The sequence below is a fragment of the Bactrocera neohumeralis genome, chromosome 4 (genome assembly GCF_024586455.1).
Source record: "Bactrocera neohumeralis isolate Rockhampton chromosome 4, APGP_CSIRO_Bneo_wtdbg2-racon-allhic-juicebox.fasta_v2, whole genome shotgun sequence".
Lineage (NCBI taxonomy): Eukaryota > Metazoa > Arthropoda > Insecta > Diptera > Tephritidae > Bactrocera > Bactrocera neohumeralis.
The window spans coordinates 33,412,119-33,433,176 of record NC_065921.1 but is presented as its reverse complement, the minus strand read 5'-3'; the positions used below and the strand labels follow the sequence as shown (position 1 = coordinate 33,433,176).

At 35.0% G+C, this 21,058-nt stretch overlaps 1 protein-coding gene across 8 annotated transcripts in view; it reads left to right on the top strand.

Moving 5' to 3' along the window:
* Window positions 1-21,058, top strand: part of LOC126756486 (uncharacterized) — a 64,572-nt gene that overhangs the window by 16,750 nt on the left and 26,764 nt on the right. For all 8 annotated transcript variants that reach the window (XM_050469564.1, XM_050469565.1, XM_050469571.1 and 5 more), the window contains one exon: window positions 2,087-4,324. In XM_050469564.1, the coding sequence (XP_050325521.1) occupies window positions 2,087-4,324 (2,238 nt within the window). The remainder of the gene's footprint in view (window positions 1-2,086; window positions 4,325-21,058) is intronic.

Genomic DNA, 21,058 nt, shown 5'->3' with positions numbered 1-21,058 from the left:
AGAGAATCGAAGAAGGCTCTGATGGCCATCACGACGGAGGATTTTTCCAAGTGCTATGTTGACTGGAAAATTCGTTTGCATAAGTGTATTGCAGCGAGAGAGGATTACTTTAAAGGAGATGAAATGGACAAAATTCACCTTTCAATTTGATCACAGTAGTATACATTAAACTTGTTAGAAGGCGGGATCACGCCCACTATTAAAAAAAAAATTTGCACACAAGTACCAAATTACAATTTTATATCTTAATTTAGTGCTTAGTTATGGCACTTTTATTTTTCGGTTAATGGCGATTTGTGGGCGTGGCAGTAGTCCGATCTACGTACTCATATTCTTTTTTTGTACTAAGGATTCTACATACCAAGTTTCAGCGAGATATCTCTATTTTTACTCAAGTTGCAGCTTGCACGGACGGACGGACAGACAGTCAACCGTTAGGTGAACAAAACTATAATACTGTGTAGCAACTGGTTGCAAGAGTATAACAATCAGGAGTAGTGGGAATCTGCTCAATGTGTCGACCACTCATATAGTTCTCGACAACCTCACAATAATGAATGACCTTCAAAGCGAAAATTCCATAGGGTGTGGTTAAAAGCATTCGATTGGCTTTGAAGAAGAGGAAGAGTGTGCAAGTACCTAAACTTAATCAACATCTAAGGTTTATTTGTATTTACATATTTTACCAAATGTGATGTTTTGATTCTAAGAAAATTTGGTAGTTTGCAACAGATTTGGTAGGCATTCTGGTACTCACAAATTTTCTCAAGTGGCAACACTAATTAGAACATGTGTGTGCACTATACCTACACTCTCTTAATAGCTCACTCATTTCTCTCACGACGTTTTCGCCTTTCAAACCATTATGTGTTCATACACATGACAACAAATATATTTACATACATATGTATGTATATACTCGAATATGAAAACATATGTATAAGCTTTGCTTAGCTAGACTGCGTCGCACATGTAAACTTATGTTGTTCAATATCGGCATTCTGGTGTCTCTCATTGCGTTGACAAGAGCGGCACGTGTTCCACAACTAGAGTCGAACAATTTTCTTTTTGTTTTTTTTCTTACCGTACGTTTTTGATTATCTAATTTTTATCCTTAAACACTTTTTTTTAAATAATTATATCTATTATTCTATGAACACATTACGTACAAAAATAAATAATAAATAATAAAATTTAAACTTCTGAACACAATGTAGATATTCATTTGAACTCGAGCGCTATGCAACCATGAAAGGAATTCCAAAAAGGTAAGGAATTCCGAATTGCGTAGCAGTGAACTGTTACGAACAAGAACACATCGCGAGTCGTCAAAGCACGAGCAACACGGTCCCTTCCTCCTTCCCTGTCTACAAAACCAGATTTGAGAGACAAAAGATTTCGCTTGTGAACCGGCATTTACAAAGCAGATTTTTTAAATATTTTTTATGGGCAGTATTCATTCGGGAGCCAATGATTGTTCAGACCTGCAGCTATGCAACTGAAAAACTCCTCTCTGCAGCTTCTCCAATGAGCACACAATTGGAGCAAAATGATCGTATTTTGCACAATATCAGCGATGTAGAACTAGTTACAATACATTCGCCACATGAACTTATACATATTGATACTCTACAGTTCTATAGACACAGTCCACAAAGCTATTACTAATGACAGCGCTTTAAAAATCTATTTAGCATAGAGTATTTTGTTCATTGCTTATTCCGGATAATTGCTTTAAATGTAGAATGCCAATGCTTTGATTTCCACTTTTATTACACAAAGCTATGTATGGATGTATTATGTATATACATATGTATGCACATTTGTATATTCATATAATGTTCTCATACAGGCATAGAATGCACATGCAAATGTAATCACATACACATTTTATAAATAACTTGGCTATCCATATAAACATATATGTATGTAAATATCTTTACATATACATACATACATATGTATATATATATATGTATATTTAAGTATGTATATACATATATGTAAGTATGTATGTATTAGTTGTAACAGTTAATTGGGCTCGTACTTGCACCAATGCTGCTTTCCATTTCTGTATATTTTCCAGCGATAGCAGAGAAAACTTGAACAGCGATCAACAACAGCAACATTTACCGTATCAACAACATCAGCAGCGTCTGTATCAGCAACAGCAACAGCAGCAGCAATATCGACAGCAGCAACATTCACATCCGCATTTATTGCGACAGTCTCTGATCAACCTCACGAGCGCGCACAACATCTCAAATAATATCGGTGTTACGAACGCATCGGAACAGAATATAACAAGTAATAGAAGCGGTGCAGTCGCGCCATCGTCGTCGTCCCTTAACTACCCCAACACCAACACCAACGCTAAAAGCAATTCGAATACCAATATCAAGACCACCAATACCAACGCCAACACCAGCACATTACACAAATTCATTTCCTGCAGTTGCGAATCACTGAAATGTGCCGCTGCTGTTGCGGCAAAGTCAACGAAAAAGCGATTGGGCCACAGTTCTGGCGATCCCGACAGTGAATCATTGCTTGATAGTCAAAACGCCGATTATACCGATTACAACGTTACTTACTTGAGTACTGGCCACACTGGACACAGTGCGGGTTGCATTAGCAGCAGCATTAGTGGTGGGGGTGGTGATGATCAGCGTTCGTTGCAGTGCGAATATCTGTCAAGTCGTATTAGCGGCGTTTCCAAACAGCATTCATACGACAGTAGTTGTAGCGGGCAACTGCATGGTCTGACCTTAACCGCCAGGGAGCGCAATAGTGACACTGAACAACAGCAACAACAACAATTGGACTGTATTGCCAATTCGACACGAGTGCCAAACAGTCCGATCAGTTGCACTAACAGTAATTACAGCAATCAAAGTAATATCAGTGCGGGAACCGGAGCCGGAGGGGGTGGAAGTGGTGGTGGTGGTGGTGGAAGTGACGTTGTCAGGGAAGGAGACGGTGGTCCGTCCACTGTATGTGACGCATACAAGAATTACACTCATTACGCGATCACCAATAGCAATAGCACAAGTTATGGCAACGACTTCAACGACGACTTCAAGCATGTAGTCGTTCATAATTTCAGCAATTCCGATCCAATAACACGTTATAACACCCTAAGCGGAGAAAGTGGCGGCGGTGACGGTGCCACTAGCATCAACGATACTTCAGATACTCACTGTTTGCCCCTGAAACCACATTACAGCGATTGTAATATTTATGCGAAACAGCAGGCTGAATATTTTTCGAATTTAAAAAGTGATTTTGATCAACACGCGCAGCACGGTGATAAGCAGCAGATAGTTAATAAGACATATATCTTCAAGTGTCTCGCTAATAGCCCCTCATTCCTCAGATCCAACAAGATCAAGGAACAATCGAAGAAACTACGCAACTTGTCGCTAAAAAATCGTACGGCTAAGAAGAAAGGGCAAATTATAAGTAAATCGAACGCGGTTTCTGATAATTCCCTTCATCCAGGAGACAAATACCTCAATTTATATCTAGTCGAGAAGAAAAACTCCCAACAATACTTGCAGCAATATCAATATCAACAGCAGCAGCAGCAACAACAAACGCAACCAGGGCAATTAGAAACGACTGGCAGCGGAACGGATTCGCGGCCGATTGGAACTAGTCGACAGCAACAGCAACAACTCCCAGATCAGCAGCCAGTAGTTGCAGCGCTTAGCAGAAATCTGCAACAGCAACAGTGCCTCGTTAACGGTTCGGTTCGAACGCATCCCACATATCGACATCAGTCTTCAATTAAACGCGCTTCGAAAGATTATAGCGCAACACTCACACCAACACCATCGACGCATAGGAATCCAAAGGCCGCCTCCAACAACCATAAAAGCTGCAATCTGAACAACAACGGCAACAAGCTAAGTGTTAGCACGAATTCGTGCAACAAACTGCACGTGGCCACTGCGGGTACACATCCTTATGCCACTTCGCCCAAAAGTTCGCTATCGAGTAATGGACATCTGAACAAATATTGTTTGACGGACATAAGTCGTCGACGGAAGGCGGCGTTCAATCGACAACTTAGCGCCCCAACTGATTATACGCATTCTTCCAACAACGGTAACGGCAACAGCGGCTCACATTCTGCTACCGAGGCCGCCTGCGAGTCGACATCGACCGTAGCCAGTGCAGGCGTGGGCTCGGCGACAGCGAGGACGTCCGCATCGCTACAGAATTCCGTATTAATAAAACCAACATCCACGTCCAATTCGTGCACGAACAGTTTCAATCGAAGACACATTAAGCGCCAAAAGAATAACAAATTAAATGAGAGGTATGTACGGTACGATGTGTATACACGAAACATATTTATATACTACATCTTTACACACATATTTGCATATGTATTATATACATATACATACATATGTATATGCTTATATATTTACACACTCCCACACCGAAAAGTCAAATGGGTTTTATAAACTATTCTTTTCATATGCCTATGGTTATGTACATATGTATGTGTTTTTGAATGCTTACATACACACATATGTACATATGTACATCATACATTATATAGATCAACCTATGTAAATTCCAGCAAACTCTTGAAAACTTATTTATACACTTGTGTTTGTAGGTACCTATGGGTATGAATCAGTGAATGGATAAATTTGAACATATGTATGTACATATGAACATATACATACATATATGGGTGGATTTTTCTCCGCTTCTGTTAAATTTATGTAGATATGTATGTATGCACGTACCCGCACTCGTACTCGAACTTGTACTCGCAATTATTATACTGCATATGTACTTCCACATGCGTATATATAACATACATCCATACATACATACCTAGATATGTATGTGCATGCATACATTCATAAACACGGCATGTAAACAAAATGAAAAGAAACTTTACAAACATCAGTGGCTAACAGCTCTGACCCCTAGATATCATTTGGTGCCTTTCGTAGCACGTGTGAGCGCCTGAGGGCAGCCAGTAGTCCAGTGCCTGCTGTAAACAAAAGACTGTTGGAACGAAATTTCATCGTTAGTATCCCTTTCACTTTTAAAAGCTGCAAATGTTTGGCACTTGAGCCACCAACTATTTAAGCAGAACTTTTTGTGGTTTCATATACGGACATACAACATACATATGTACATAGATATGTTACTCCATAGTGTAAAAATGCCAAAAGTCAATATTTAAAGCATACAAATTCCTATTTCGAAAATTCATAAAGTGAATAATAATATAAAATGGTTTGTTTCCTTGTGATTAAACGAATTTTGCGAAGATTGTGTGCAAATACTTGTGAAAAGAATGTGTGCCTAATATACATACATACATGTGTAAATACATAAGTGTGTATGTATGATGCACGTATCATGTATGGATTTCGATTTACGGAAATTAAATATAGAATAGAAATCGATTTGCAGCCCTAAAAAAAAGCTTGATATTGGTGTGATTAATATATATTTACACAACATGTTTAAGGAAAATATCGAATAAAATGAATAAAAATCAATAAACTTAAAAATTAAAATTTTGACGTTTTTAGCGTGATTTCCTTAAGATTACATACTTGTACTTACGACGACGAGTACGACCAGTGTTCCGATTCCCTACAAACAATTGGTGAAATAGAAAGAAGTGGTCGATATTTGTTGAATTTTAATACTTAAATTGTTCGTCGCGATAACTTCGCAAATACAATCGTTTTTGGTGGCGATTCAGGGGCGGAGCTAGAGTAGAAGTTCTTTTCTTCGCGGAGTGTTACTTATGATGGAAATAATGTATAAATTTTAACTTGTGGGGAGCAAACTCTCCGCAGTTTCACCCAGTGGATCCGCCCCTGTGACGATTATCAGCTTTGAAAACAAAACCAAAGGCGCGAGAAGTACGTGATATATACGGTCAGATAAAGCAAAAAGAAATTGTCAACGCTAGTAATGGCGGATATACATATTTCCAGAAAAATTAAAGGAAGCCGAAGATATCCGCTCCAAAATGGCTGTTGAGGTACAACAGGAATGATGGTCAAGTACATCGTAAGAAGCCATTCAAAAACACTTGCTTTCGCCAAAGCATACGTCAGCAAGAACTCTGACTTCTATAATAGTATAGTCAGACTGGTTCAAATTTATCATATTTGGATTGGACATGCTGTCCTAGATTGTATATCTAGAGAAAACCAAAAACTGAGCTGATAAAAGAAAACATAAAAGAGACAGTCAAATATTATTGTGGTATTGAAGTGCCTTTAAGAAAATATTAGATAAATATGTGTACTTCAACATACTCGAAAACAATTTACTTCAAAGCACTTAGCGTATTATGTATTATTTCCACATATCCCCACACCACCAGCGAAGTCGCCTGAAATGAGCATCCGATAAAATGTATAGGCTTTGCTGGAGACAAACATCTGCCACACACAGTTTCTATAAGATGACTTGATGAAGACGTTGCTGGAGGAACGGTGGGAGGGCAAAAACTATTCCTAAAATCACATTGAAGCGGGTTGATTCAATGACAAACAGTCTGCAATCCATTATTAAGGCCAATCAATATCACAAAAAAACTAAAAAAAACGCGAAAAAAATTTATATATTCATATATATTCACAGTTTAAAATGGACTATTTAAATAAGTTGTGATGTAAATTTTTGAAGTATTTTTAACACTATACTTCAAGCGTTAATTTAATTTTCTTTATCTTTCCTAGCTTTTAGTCAATTACAGTTTAATGTGTTCAATTTCGATGCTCCATCCCCAAAACATAACCGTAATATCTTTCAAGTCTCTAATACTCCTAATTCTGTTTTTTTCACGTTTTTGATTTGAAACAATTTTTAATTTCCATTTTTATATTCCATTTAGTACGATCAAAATCACAAATTTCGAGGAATGACCATGATTTATTTATACTTCATATTACAAATTTAAATTTTCTGATTCTAAAAGCATTTGAAGAACTATTACTTTGTTTCATTGTTTTACATGAGCTATAAAAACAACTCAATTGCAAATTTCTGCATATAGATAAAATATGTATGTATATACATATATATATAAATAACGAAAATGGTTTCTACTTTTCAAAAACACATTTACATTATTAACAAAGTATAGTATAGTTATTTGTATTGAAATCTCAGACTTCCAATCAAATTGGAAAATACATACTATGTATCTTTTGAGTCAATTCGCCTAATTTTAATGTTCTGCACAAAAGCAAAAGGGCAAACATTGAGCAGTATATATAGTACGTACATAATATTATTCTCCACACTGATTTTGAACTTTTCTGGTCTGGACTTGCTAATTCATTTTTGTCAAAATAGTGATTCATAACTTCAAAAACACGATCGAAAGATGTAGAGTAGCGTATTATTTGAAATGTATTGGTATTGGTTTTTATATAAATCATTCAATATACATCTTTGTGTTCATAATTCTAGTAAATGTTTTCATATCACATATGTTTTACTTCTCTTACTTTTTTAGTAAAATACAACACCTGTTCAAATTTTTTATTCCACTCGGGTATGCTTTTAATGGGTACTTAACGCAACATGTCAAGACAGGTTGAGTAGGGAAATACTAAGTTCGGATGTAACCGAACATTTTATACTCTTGCAACCTGCAAGAATCAAGGTCAGAGAAATACTTTAAGATGTAAAATGTCAACCAGAGGATCGGAATCCAAACGAAAATTAATTTACTTGTATGTATGTATGTATGTAGTATATGGAAGTTGGGAGAGTATCGACTCGATTTTACCTATTAACTATTATCATGCCACATACTTAAAAAATGTTCTCTGGGATTCATTAAAGTATCATAAATACAATTACCAATCACATGTAGTAAAGTCAGCAGGATGTTAGAAAATCCTAATATTAGTTACATATATGGGGTATCCAGTCAAGTTTTAGCCCAATTTGATTTATTTTAGGCACAAGGCCTTGCCATTTTCATTGAGATAACTCACATATTGGCCGTTATATGCAGTACAAAGTCACTTGGAAGTTTCGAAAATCTTTATATTAGGTATATGGGGCATCAGGGAAGTATTGACCCCATTCCATTCACTTTTGATACACAGCGATACTGTACTATACATTGACCAATATTTTCAGCCAAAAGTCAACTATAGATACTGGAGTCCAAACTTTCGGTATTTGGGCGTTTGCAGAGTTTTTTTTTGGATTTGAGAAATTTTTGATCATATGGTGGCATACTTTAAAAGAATTTTTGGTGCAAATTTGTATCCCGTTATATTTTTTACTTCTTGATTTGTGCACTGCAAAGTGAAAGAATCAAATGGAATTTAAAACAGTGTTATATGAAAAGTAGGTGTGGTTGTAGCCCGATTTCGCATGTTTTCCACTGTGCCATAGGAATAAGAGTAGAATATCAAATGCTAAATTTAGACGAATTCGGTCGGTCGAGTCTCGAGATATATGATTTCACCAAAAAGTGGGAAGTGCCACACCCATCGTCCAATTTTTACCTTGACTCCCATAACGCCTTTTTATACCACCTCTGAAGTAAATTTTAACCTCTCTGACTGAATAACTAAGTACAATCATTTATCGCACTTTTAGTAGTTTTTAACAGTACCGTTATATGGGGAGTGAGCGGTGTTATAATCCCATTTCATCACACTGTCGGTAGGAGTTCTTATAATATTTGAGCTGGCTAAATTTGTTTGTTGTAGCTTTAGTGGTTAAGAAGATCCATATGTACAATAAACTTATTCAATATTTTTCAAAATTGTGTACCCTAATCAATTCGAGTCATATTCAGCGTTAAACCACATAACTTTAAAAAAAAAATAATTAATTAATAATTAATTATTCGTTTATTAGTTTTTATACTTACAACATTCTATTTTGCCCGCATTATTCAAAATATTAGAATTCTGTGGTTTACTGTTTAATGATTCATGACTAGTTTGTTCAGACATTTTTCTTTTTATTTTCATAAATGATAGAAGGAACATGTGTATGTAAGATCTAGGTTGTTGTCTAATTGTTAGAAAAAAATCAGTAATTTTTGTTTGACGTTTCTTATTTTCGACAGAATTCAATACGGCTTTTACGCGCATTGATTGCAGCATATTCATTTTGTTTGAGCTAACTCTTTCAGCAGTTGCCCATTGTATAGCTTTGCTAAAAATTCGGATGAACTTATGCGTTCTGCTTCATTTTCACCTTCCGCTTCAAAGTCATCTTCAGAATTGCTTTCTTCAATGTGTTCCTCTTCAATCAGATTATTCCAGTTATTTTTTCTTCTACTGTAAAAGTAACCTAATAAAAATGTTTTGTTACTAAACCCCAGGATTTGAAACTTCGAGAATATTTATAGCTTCTCAAGTTAATTTTTTTTTCATTGATTCGACCAAATCGCATACATCGGAGAAAATGGCTGCCAACAGGGAATCTCGATAATAACTTTGTTATTCTTATTGCGTTTTGAACCATTGGTTCAATGTCACACATTCGGGGGCAAAAACATAGCTGCAAGTTAATTCATCTTAGTTATACGAAGGTGCGTAAAAAGAAGTAAAGTCCTTTGAGGCAATCCGATCTCTTTCAAATTTGATTTCACTTAGTTAAAGAATATGGGGATGTTCGAGCAAGCAAATAACTGCGGCAATATTGCAACCCTGATGTTTTTTTGCAGATACTCAGCTGATACTTAAACAAATGCACATATTTTGCGCGGCGTGCAGGTGCATTGAAGAAGCGAAGTTTAAGAAGTCTTAAAAATGAATTTTTAATCAATTTAACAGTGGATAACTTGGTGGATACTGAGTGTAGTTTGCATCTTAATTACAAAAAAGCAAGGAAACAAAGTTTTTCGTAAAGAAGTGGCTTATGACCGAAATTTTAAAGAGGGCAATAGTAAAATCGCAAAACTTTAAAACAATTCGACTTTATCCTCCAGATATACATATGTATATTTATCACATTTTCGAATGTCTCGTGAAACACAATTAATGATAATAATAAATTAAATCGCTTGCCTCATTTTTTCCATCATAAATTTTGTTGATGCCGATTTTGTCACTTTTGCGCGCAAGAAATGTCAAAATATGTTGCTCGAACGTTTGACATTTGCAAAAGTTGCTACATTTTTGCGTCGAACATGATGCTTTGCAATATTGCCGCAGTGATTGAGACTCGAACATCCCCTATAATTGTTAGAGGGTATTCAGTCTGTAGCGTTGTGTAGTTGCCTGTGGTACAAAAGAAAAGTGAAACCAATTTTTGGACAGAGTTGATGTTGATGGACAGAGTTGATGTCATCCAGCTCTGGGCAGTTAACATGTTTAAAAAGTCAAGAATTTTTTGCTCTTTCAATTACAACTAATTTAATCTTGTGTTTTCCAGTAGCATTAGCACATGCTAAAAACGCTATTTTTCATATATGTATGTATGTACATTAGGGCGATTCAAAAAAAATTTTTTTTTTTTTTTCGTTTGGTACCCGGAAAAATAGGTTCCTAGACATCTATAAGAAAACCTCTCCAAGCATGAGTTCTTAATTGTAACAGGAAGGTCCTCCTACATACAGTTTTCTATTTTTTCTTATAATCAGATAGAAAAATTTATATCTCGCTTCCAACTACTTGTAAAAATATCTTGTTCCTTAGATTTTGTAGGAAATTGAATGCTCTACTAAAAAGGTCTGCACAATTTTTTCGTAAACCCAACCGTTTAAAAGATATAACGGTTGAAGTTTGATTATTTTTGGGAAAATTTTTTATTTCTTATGAATTTTATAACTCAATGAAAATTTTTTGAAAAAAAAAAATTTTTTTTGAATCACCCTAATGTACATACATATGTATGTACATATATTTCCCGGTGCCGGTTTCTCCATTCGGAAGAAGCTTGCAATATAACCCGGATTCAGCTGCGTTGTAAATTTGTTCTGGACATTGTTCAATTTCCTGAATTTGCCATTTTTGACTGCATTAATTATTTCAGCCTTTTTTGCTAAGCTCAAAACGTTTAATTTTCATCCCGTTATGCAATAAAATACACTTGACCTTAACAGCGCATGACTCTGTATGCCAATGAGGAATATCAATTAAAAGCGATGCAAACGCAAGAAAAGTATAGCGAATTCAAAAGAAAAATACCGTTACTAGTCGCTAATAAGGCGCCTTTTAATAAAAAAATACGCATCTAACAACAACAGTGCACGCATCGGCCGTTGCACAACCTATGTATGTATGTATGTACGAGGTGCGTTCAAAAAGTATCGCGAATTTTGAATTTTCGCGGGTTACGTATATTCGAATTTCGATTTTTTTGTGGCTTTATGTTGGTACTCATGTCTCTCACTTATGCCGACAAGCTAGGCCATTTTCAATGTTCATTTAATTGTTGACAGCTGCTTTGCTTGCACGTGTTTTGGATCGTCTTCGATTTTTACCTAAATTCGTACCAAAATTGCTCAATTGTGGCCAAAAACAGCATCGCATGAACATTGCTAATGAGATGTTAAATTCTGTCCGCGACGTCCCAAATTTGCTCCAGAGGGTCATAACTGGTGACGAATCATGGGTTTATGGTTATGACGTGGAAACCAAAGCTCAATCATCTCAATGGAAGCTGAATGTGAAAGTTTTGCTGACAGTTTTCTTCGATTGCAGGGGCGTGGTGCATCATGAGTTCTTGCCACAGGGAAGAATGGTCAATAAGGAATATTACCTGCAAGTTATGCGCAATTTGCGCGAAGCAATCCGCCAGAAACGCCCGGATTTGTGGAAGAAAAAAAATTGGCTTTTGCACCACGATAACGCCCCTGCTCACACATCGTTGCCTGTGCGCGACTTTTTGGCCAAAAACAACACACTAGTTCCCCAGATCTGCCCCCCTGTGAATTTTTCTTCTTCCCTAAACTGAAGAGGCCCATGAAAGGACGACGTTACGCTTCTCTTGACGAGATAAAGACGGCATCGAAGGAGGAGCTGAAGAAGATAAAAAAATGATTTTTTGAAGTGCTTCGAAGATTGGAAAAACCGTTGGCACAAGTGTATAATATCTCATGGGGATTACTTTGAAGGGGACAAAATGTAGATATTCATGAATAAATAAATAATTTTTGAAAAAACACAAAATTCGCGATAATTTTTGAACACACCTCGTATACGATATATTTCCGTGTATAAAATACTAATGTAAAATTTTGTTCGAGTTTTAAAGTCAATGGAGAATTAAAAATGTTCAAGTTTCCGAACGTTCGAGTTATTGTATGTTCAAGTTTCCGCGAGTGCTCTGTAAATTCAATCCAGAGAACGACTAGCAGTGGTGAAACACTTCCATCTCGACCGAGTTAGCGAAAAATATTTTTACGTTCTTCGCGCCGTGAACCTTCTCTATGATAGACGTTCTCTGTTCAATCTTTACGCTCTTGCAACCAGTTGCTATGGTTTTGTTCATCAAACGGTTGTACGTATCACCTAAAACTAAGCGAGATAGATATAGGGTTATGTTTATATAAATGATCAGGATGACGTGAAAAGATTAAATCCGGTTGACTGTCTATCTGTCCGTAAGTGCAGGCTGTAACTTTAGTAAAAATTGAGATATCTTGTTGAAACTTGGTATGCGCATTCTTTGGGGAAAAAAGTAAGAGTTTGTAGATGGGCGTAATCGGACCCACAAAACGCCTTTATCCGAAAACGTACAAAGTCCTAAAACTAAGCACTATACTATTAAGATACAAAACTCTAATTAGGCACAGGGGATCGCAGTAGCAAGAGGCATCAGAGAGCAACAATTTCACCAAGCCGAAATATAATAAATCGAATGATCATCCCGCTCACTTCCCATATAACGGTACTGTTAAAAATATATGATAAAAACAACTAAACACGCCAGAGTCATCAAATTTTACACCCGAGCTGGTATGAAAGTGCTTTAGAGGAATTGGGGTAAACATTGGACGTAGCAACTACCATTTTTAAGTAAAATCACGGCTCGACCGATCGATTTTCACTAAATTTGCTACGTGACATTTTTATGTTACAGTGTGAAAATGAGCGAAAGCGAATTACAACCACGCCTACTTCTCATATACATATATGTAGCACAATTTTAAATTCCACCTGATTCTTTCAATTTTCAGGACACAAATCAAGAAAAATTTTATAAAACGGTAGAAACCTTTTCTAATTATTCCTATAAAGTATAATTATTGCTTTATATCATAACGGTAGAATGACCAAGAACTGTCTAAATCCAACCAAAACTATTCAAGATCATTTGACCGAAAGTCTCGGCCATTGTGTGAGATATATGTACATATGTATAATTGAAATTCAGAGAGATTCCTTTCCTGATAGTAGTATGTCTGTGTGCTACAAATGGGTTGAATTGGGTCAACCTTGGCCCTACTCAATCTCATATAAAAGTTTTCGAACTTACGGGTGACTTTATTCCACATGTATCGGTCAATATATAACTTATCTTATTAAAATTGAGAGAACATGTTTTCTAAAATGAAATAAATTAATTTAATCTGGGAAAACTTGTTCTGTACCCCTTCAAGCCTTCTGTAAGTGAAGGTTTTGCCCCTGCTTTAATCCTTGAAAGTTGCAGGAGTATGAAATGTTCGCTTATACCCGAACTTATGTAGTCCTTCCTTGCTTACTATATAATTAATTCAAGATATCTATGAGTATTTTTTAAACGCTTGCGTACTGTTTAATTATGAATTTTAATTGTCCAATCTACCAAAATAGATTATAGAATAAACTCAATGCGGCTTACTTTATTATACAATACTTGTACTTAATTTTTTAAAGAATTATCGCACTCTTCATCCCATTCTTCACTCGGGCCGTGAATCCCTCTCCTTTCAAATATCCATAGATGTATATAGTATACATTATTTTATATGAGCGTAGTAGAGAAAGTTTATCATAAATCCGAATATATTTTTTAATATATTTTTTATCTTGCCCTGCCAACTTTATCTTTTGGATAGAAGTGATGTCAAGCAGCGGAATAGGGACACCGACAATCTCTGCTCATTATTTAAGGTCTACACTTACGGTCAATAAAAACGTACCACCAAGTATATTTGAAATAAAATTAAAGAACTATTTGTTTAGGTTTAGGTAGAATGTTTTATTTGTTTATTCACATAGTGTAAATTAGTTATCGACGAAAATTTATAAAAATAAATAGTTTAAAAGCAGTAATTAACAAAAATTCCATTCCATTCATCATTAAGTAAAAGAAAACAATGAGAAGTTAACTTCAAGCGACTAAATCATTTTCACTACTAACGTTAGAAATATAGACTTCACAATATCCCGAGAAAGTTGTGGAGCCTTCCTTTTTATGTTCATAATGGCTTTTCTGCAGCGCCAAATCTCTAAGCCGACCACGTATGGATTCGATACTTAAGTCTACTTAGTGAAGGTTTTGCATATCCGCCCTTGTAGAAGTGTACTTTTAAAGTAATCGCTTAAGTTGTATCCGCAGTAAGTTGTCTGTTTTCTTAGTTGACTTTCGATGACGACTTGATCAATTTCGCGTGCCAAAACATCACTATTCTCTTTTTTGCAAAAGGCGAACAATGGTTGAATGGCTAAAACCAATTCTAGTTGCTATTTACTGAGAAGCTTGCTTTCTTTATTAATATCTTCTGATTATTTGGCATTTTGCACAACTTTTCCAATACACGACTATAACTGAACAGTGTTTAACCCTATTTCATAAAAAGAGTAAAAAAGTGCCTCATCTCTTAAAACTTTTTTCAATTATACAGCATACAGCTCAAGACAGTCTACAAAAGTGGGGGTGCGTTTTTATTGACCGCAACGTACATACATACATACTTATGTATATGTTCCTTAAATTTTCGTTCATAAGGGCAACAAAGCCCACCATACAGTCCCGTGAGGGTTAAATTAAACAAATTTATATAACATCGGTTTTGTTCTACTAAATTCTTTCGTTTTTCCTAATGATCTGCACGAATTGTTTTCAGCATCTAAATCGCCTTGCAACGAGTCTCCGAATGTGAATCAAAGAGTCAGGATTATAATTACTTACACGACAGAAGGAAAGTATAGTACATCCGATTACACACCGATATGTTAATTAAGAATATCAAGCGATATAAGTTAAAGCATACTTCGAATAATTCTTAAATCGATATGTCCGTTGAGAATGCTGCAATAAAATAGTACTAATTACCATGTACTCGTGGAATAGTATACACGATAGGGTGGGTCAAAAAAACAATTGTTATTTTTTTGCTTCGTACTCTAAAAAAATGGTTAATAGACACCTCTTTGATTATTTATGGAAATAATTTGTGTTCTTATAAATAAAAAAAAATCTTTTAAATTGTAAAGCTGATAGTTCTTCTGAATTTCATTTTATTCGGGAAACTCCTAGTTTTGTAGCAAGTGTGCTGCCGGTGTGTTTAATTTTTCGATTAATTTAAGTGCTTACAAGATATTCATCGTCAAAAACTAACGAAGAATCAAAAAAATAACTTAAAAAACAAAAAAATGATATTCGGAAGCAAAATTTTTTTAAAATAATAAAATTTAATATACATATTTTAAATGGTTAGGTTAACGAAAAAATTGATGTAGACCTTTTTTGAAGAGCAAAACAAAATATTTTTTTTTCGAATAGCTTGCAGCGAGTCACATATTTTTCTAACTGATAAAATGAAAAACACTTAAGCCCTACTTAGAAGTGTCTACTAACCAATTCTTCAGAATACGAAGCAAAAAAATATTTTCTTGTCCCACCCTAATACTTCTCTTCTTTTTAATTGGCGTAGACACCGCTTACGCGATTATAATACCTACCACCCTAATACACGTACATATATTATTCTTTAGTTGTGCAATGATCGAGAATATTGGGATCTACCAGCTTTTGCTTAACTACATACATACATATGTATGCATCGGTCATTGTAAAAGTCATGTAACTCTATAATATAAAAATTTGATTTCTTTTTCGTAGTGGACTCAGATTTTATCATATCTTTCAATATAAAAGTGAAGCAAGTTCACTGGTACAACTACAGCATCACAGATGTCGACTAGTTCACTATTACAATGAACGACGCACATGTCTTTCTTAGCAGTACAAATATCTACTCACTTACCTTTTCTAAAGAAATGATTAAGTCAGTTGGTGAAGGTCATAAAATAACTCAAACAGGAAAGAATTCCAAACACTTATTTCCAAGTACCTACTTATACATGGATGAAAAGCAAAGATATGACCATTTGATTCAATATCTTTAAACGTTAAAAGTGGTTAGCTTACCCACTTTCATTGAAATATATCTAATATTACCGGGCATATCCTTGTAGAAGGCATGGAAATTATGTTTTGCGCGAACGCGAGGGGGTTTTTTAAAATATCACTAATGAAGTGAATCTAGTGAGTTTTTATGACAAACTAAACTAAAATATTTTTATTCCATTTATATTTTTACAATTGATTTCTTAAGCCTAGATACAAAGTTTCATCTTACATTCTACGAAGTGCAGAGCTTGGGTGTTAGATGTTGTGTTGTCTACTTTCTTCTACTTAAAGCGTGCCATAAGTTATGTATAGTTGATGGCCGCTACCTAATTGGCGATGTGGCCATTCGTTTAATAATGAATTTATATGCTTTTAGCTATTGGTGGCGTTAACTTGGATGCATAAAACAATTGTACGAATCATTATCAACCATTTATAGTAAATGTAGTTCTCTTAACATGAATTAAGATATTCGATATTCTTAGTTCTTTTATCGGATATACACCAAACTCGTTTTTTACACGGTAGATACGTTCCTCAGAAATCCGTGTGAAAAGAAACCGTGTAAAAAAAGAGGCGTTTCCTTTAGTAAAATTGGGGATACGTTCCATGTCTTCTGAAAACCGTGTAAGATGAAATAAAGAACTATTTACTTTGAAAAAGCGTGTAAAAAATGTTGAAACCTATAAAATTTCAGATATGCATATAAATTGTATCTTCATATGGCATTTTATTGAGCATTAAAACTTAAAATACATAATTCATATAGTTGAAAACTTGAAAAGAAATCTGTTAATACAGAATTAAATTGGAATAGAAATAAAGAAAAAAAATATTAATATAGTTATTCGTCGCTACTAGATAACAAGCGCAATTGTTTGCGATGAACTGGTCTAAAGTCGGTATCATCACTGGAGATATTCATTTCAGCAATGTAAATATCATGCCAACCAAATGTGTAGGTAAGAGTTATCGAATAAGGGGATTTCCCAGTTACTACTACAAGGTGTGTTCCAAAGTAAACAGGACTTTTTGAATCTAGCGCCCCCTGGTGGGCGTTTATATGTCGACTAGTGCGTTAGAATCTGGTATTGTCCAGTGAGAATTTCATGACATTTCATATATTCGAAGTGAAGTTATGCGTTTTAAGCGTCAGTATTTTGGTGTTATCTTTGCAAAAATGAGCTTCGAACAAAGAGCCAAAATTACATTTTGTTTTAAAATTGGTGAAACTTTTACCGAAACGTTTCAATTGATGAAACATGTTTATGGCGATGATTGCCTATCCCGTAGCAGAGTGCACGAGTGGTTTCAACGTTTTCAAAGTGGTCGTGAGGACATAAATGACGATCAACATGTGGGCCAATCAAAATCCGTGACCACCGGAAATTCCATCGAAACTGTGCGTGAATTCATCAAAAATCAGCCGAAGTCATCATTGAAATTCATGCAAATGGAATTGAACATCTCCAAAACATCGATTTATCGCATTTTGACTGAATATTTGGACTTATGAAAGGTGTGTGCACGGTTTGTTCCGCACAAATTGACTGACGACCAAAAATTGCTCAGAATCCAACATTCGAAGGACGATTATTTGACCAAAAATCACATTTTAACCATTGACCACTGCCCGTATTCACCTGATATGGCACAGTGCGACTTCTTCCTTTTCGGAAAAATGCACTTGCCCATGAAAGGAAAGCGTTATGCAGACGTAGAGGCCATTCAAAAGGCTTGCACTGGCATACTGGCCAACGAGCTAAAACACTCGTTCCACATGCTTTTGGATCGTGAAAAAAGCTGTATTGAAGCAGAAGGAGACTATTTTGAATAAAATAAATTGATTTTGCTGAAAAAAACATTTGTTCTGTTTTTTTTTAAAGTCCTGTTTACTTTGGAACGCATCTTGTATATAAATTCATTTCAGCAGTGGTGCCAAGGGTGGTAAAAACAAACATAATTACAAGTTAGTGATTTTTAAACCGTACTAGATTAAACATTTTTTACAATTTTTTTTCAACCTTGTAACTTCAAATCTGTGTAAAAAGAAACCGTGTAAAAAAAAGTTGGGTGTATAAGAAAATCTAAGGATGGGTTTGAACCATTTTGGAATCCTTTGATGGTTTTAATTCAGAATATACTTCTATGCACAGGTATGAGAATTTGAACCGTGTCTTCACCAGATTATTGAGTTGGTTTTGGGGTATACATTTTCCAGCGGGCAGAAATATGCAAATAAGTATATACATATGTTTACGATTCATATTGTATGTGTGTGAAATAAATAATAATACCAAGAATCGATTCGATTTTTTGTAACTGTAGAGTTAGATGTTGAATAATTGGATATGGTTGGGAAGATATTATTAATTATTAAAGGGAACCAGTGATGACATTACAAGTTCGGAACATCTCTAAGGGAAGGAAATATTAAACAATTAGTAAAAAGAAAAGAGTAAATACTATTTATCTAATTTATGGTAATTAGTTTTGTTATAAACAATTTTGAGACCCCCTCTTTATCAGAGCTCGAAATTCTAGTACAATTTTATTCGCAAGCGAGAAGTTACATTGCAAATGAAGGTGACGTGAAAATTAGCGGTAACAAGTTGAAGCCGGTGCCGGTGGCCGTGAATAAATAGATTAGCATAAAAATACGGATGTCTGTATATAATTTTTTGCATGCATTTATAATCACAAAACGAGTTTGCTGATTCGTCTGGGATATTTATTAGTTTTACTGTTACTAATAACTACAAACGGTAATTCACTAATTGTGAGATTATTTAGATGTCTTCATGGTATGAAAAATACATTTTTACATAATTATTCCCTTTCACTATGTAGTTTATATATTTATAAAAACCGAAAAGTTAACTCTTCCAAGAATTAGATATATGTATATATAGTAGTTTCGTTTGTGTTTCAGATAAGTTCTTGACTGACAAATTGGATTCTCACAGAACTTACAAAACTTCCTCGAATTATTAATATAATACTTATCGTAATCCCATTTGCGGCTCGATTTAACTGGCAACTGAAAAGAAGAAACTTTGACTGCTCAGCTTCAACATTAATATACGTACGTTGTTATATATATTTCTGGCCGAATAATGTAAATAGGCATATTTATCAACGAAAATGTTTTTTTTTTATTTTTTTTAATTTTTTTTATTTTTTTTTATTTTTTTTTTATCGATTGCTGTTTTGTTTCGGATAGATCCATGATTCGTCACCTGTGACGTTCTTATAAACGTCGTTTGAAGCACCGCGATCGTATTTTTTCAGCATTTCTTTACACCAATCCACACGAGCCTTTTTTTGAGCGATTGTCAAATTGTACGGGATCCAACGAGAACAAACCTTTTTTACGGCCAGGTGTTCATGCAATATCGAATGTATGCTGGTGGGAGAAATGCATAGGCATGCCTCTATCTGAAGGTATGTTACATGACGGTCTTGCATTATCAGTTCACGTACGGCATCGATGTTTTCTGGCACAACGGCTGTTTTTGGACGACCTTCACGGAATTCGTCTTTGAGCGAGCGTCGGCCACGATTGAATTCGTTGTACCAGTTTTTCACAGTGCTATAGGATGGTGCTTCATAGCCATACAAAGATTTTAGTTCATCGATGCACTCTTGTTGTGATAATCCACGTCGAAAGTTGTGAAAAATGATCGCACGAAAATGTTCACGAGATAATTCCATTTTTTGGTCGAGATGAATTTTTTAATTCTCTGCAAATAAAACAATTCACGATTAAATGACAAAACGTTCTGAGTGATGTTATGCTAAAAAATGTCAAACTTTCCAATGGAAATGTCAGATTGCACCTGGCAACACTTAGTGTTGCCCTAGGCCAGAATACATATAGCAGCCCTCGTACCATGAATGCATATGGTACATCACCTCAGAAAACAAAAAATTCTCTAATAACAAGATTGGAAAAGAATTTGTATGCCCCAAGAGTCGACAAAAATACAGAGTCAAAATTTTATAGTAAAAGTATCCATTATGAAATACACTTATTATGTAACTTGTATGTTTCACAATAATGTACTGAATTATTAGCAATACTTATTTTACACAAAGGTTAACCATTTTGGAAATAATTATTGTTTGGACTGAGATCTGTTTGGTAAATTCTACAATGAAATAATTGAGGTCAATTAATTTCGAAGCACATTGGTATATCATACTCTAAGCTCCCAATGTAAATGTTGAATATATGAAGGAAAATATTTTAATATTGTCCATAAGTCAACTAAATGCACCTTTCGGTGCATAAGCCTAAAAAAAGATATAGGAGACGTAAATGGAAAGCCTGTTAATTTACTGGTTATCTAATCAGGTGGTAAATACTATACTAACCGTCATCAGAGAATCAGATGGTAACAAGTTATTAATAAAATTAATAAGACATTCCGACACATCTTAAAGGTGGGGTTCTAGAACTAGATCGAGATTTTTATTAAAAACCCAGCAAAAGAGCCAGTGACAATTATACTCGTATGCTTTTTGGTAAGCGTTATTTTCATTTCATTGCCATAACATCAAGTCTTTGTAAGCACAAATGTACATTTCCAACCGTTAATACCAACTATCGAGTTTATACTGTGTATTAATTGGTGATTAAAGATTCTATCGTAAATTCGTAGGGACTTATTCCGGCAGGGTATTTACCATAAATAAGCATGTATTCATGTGTATATATGTGCAAACATATATA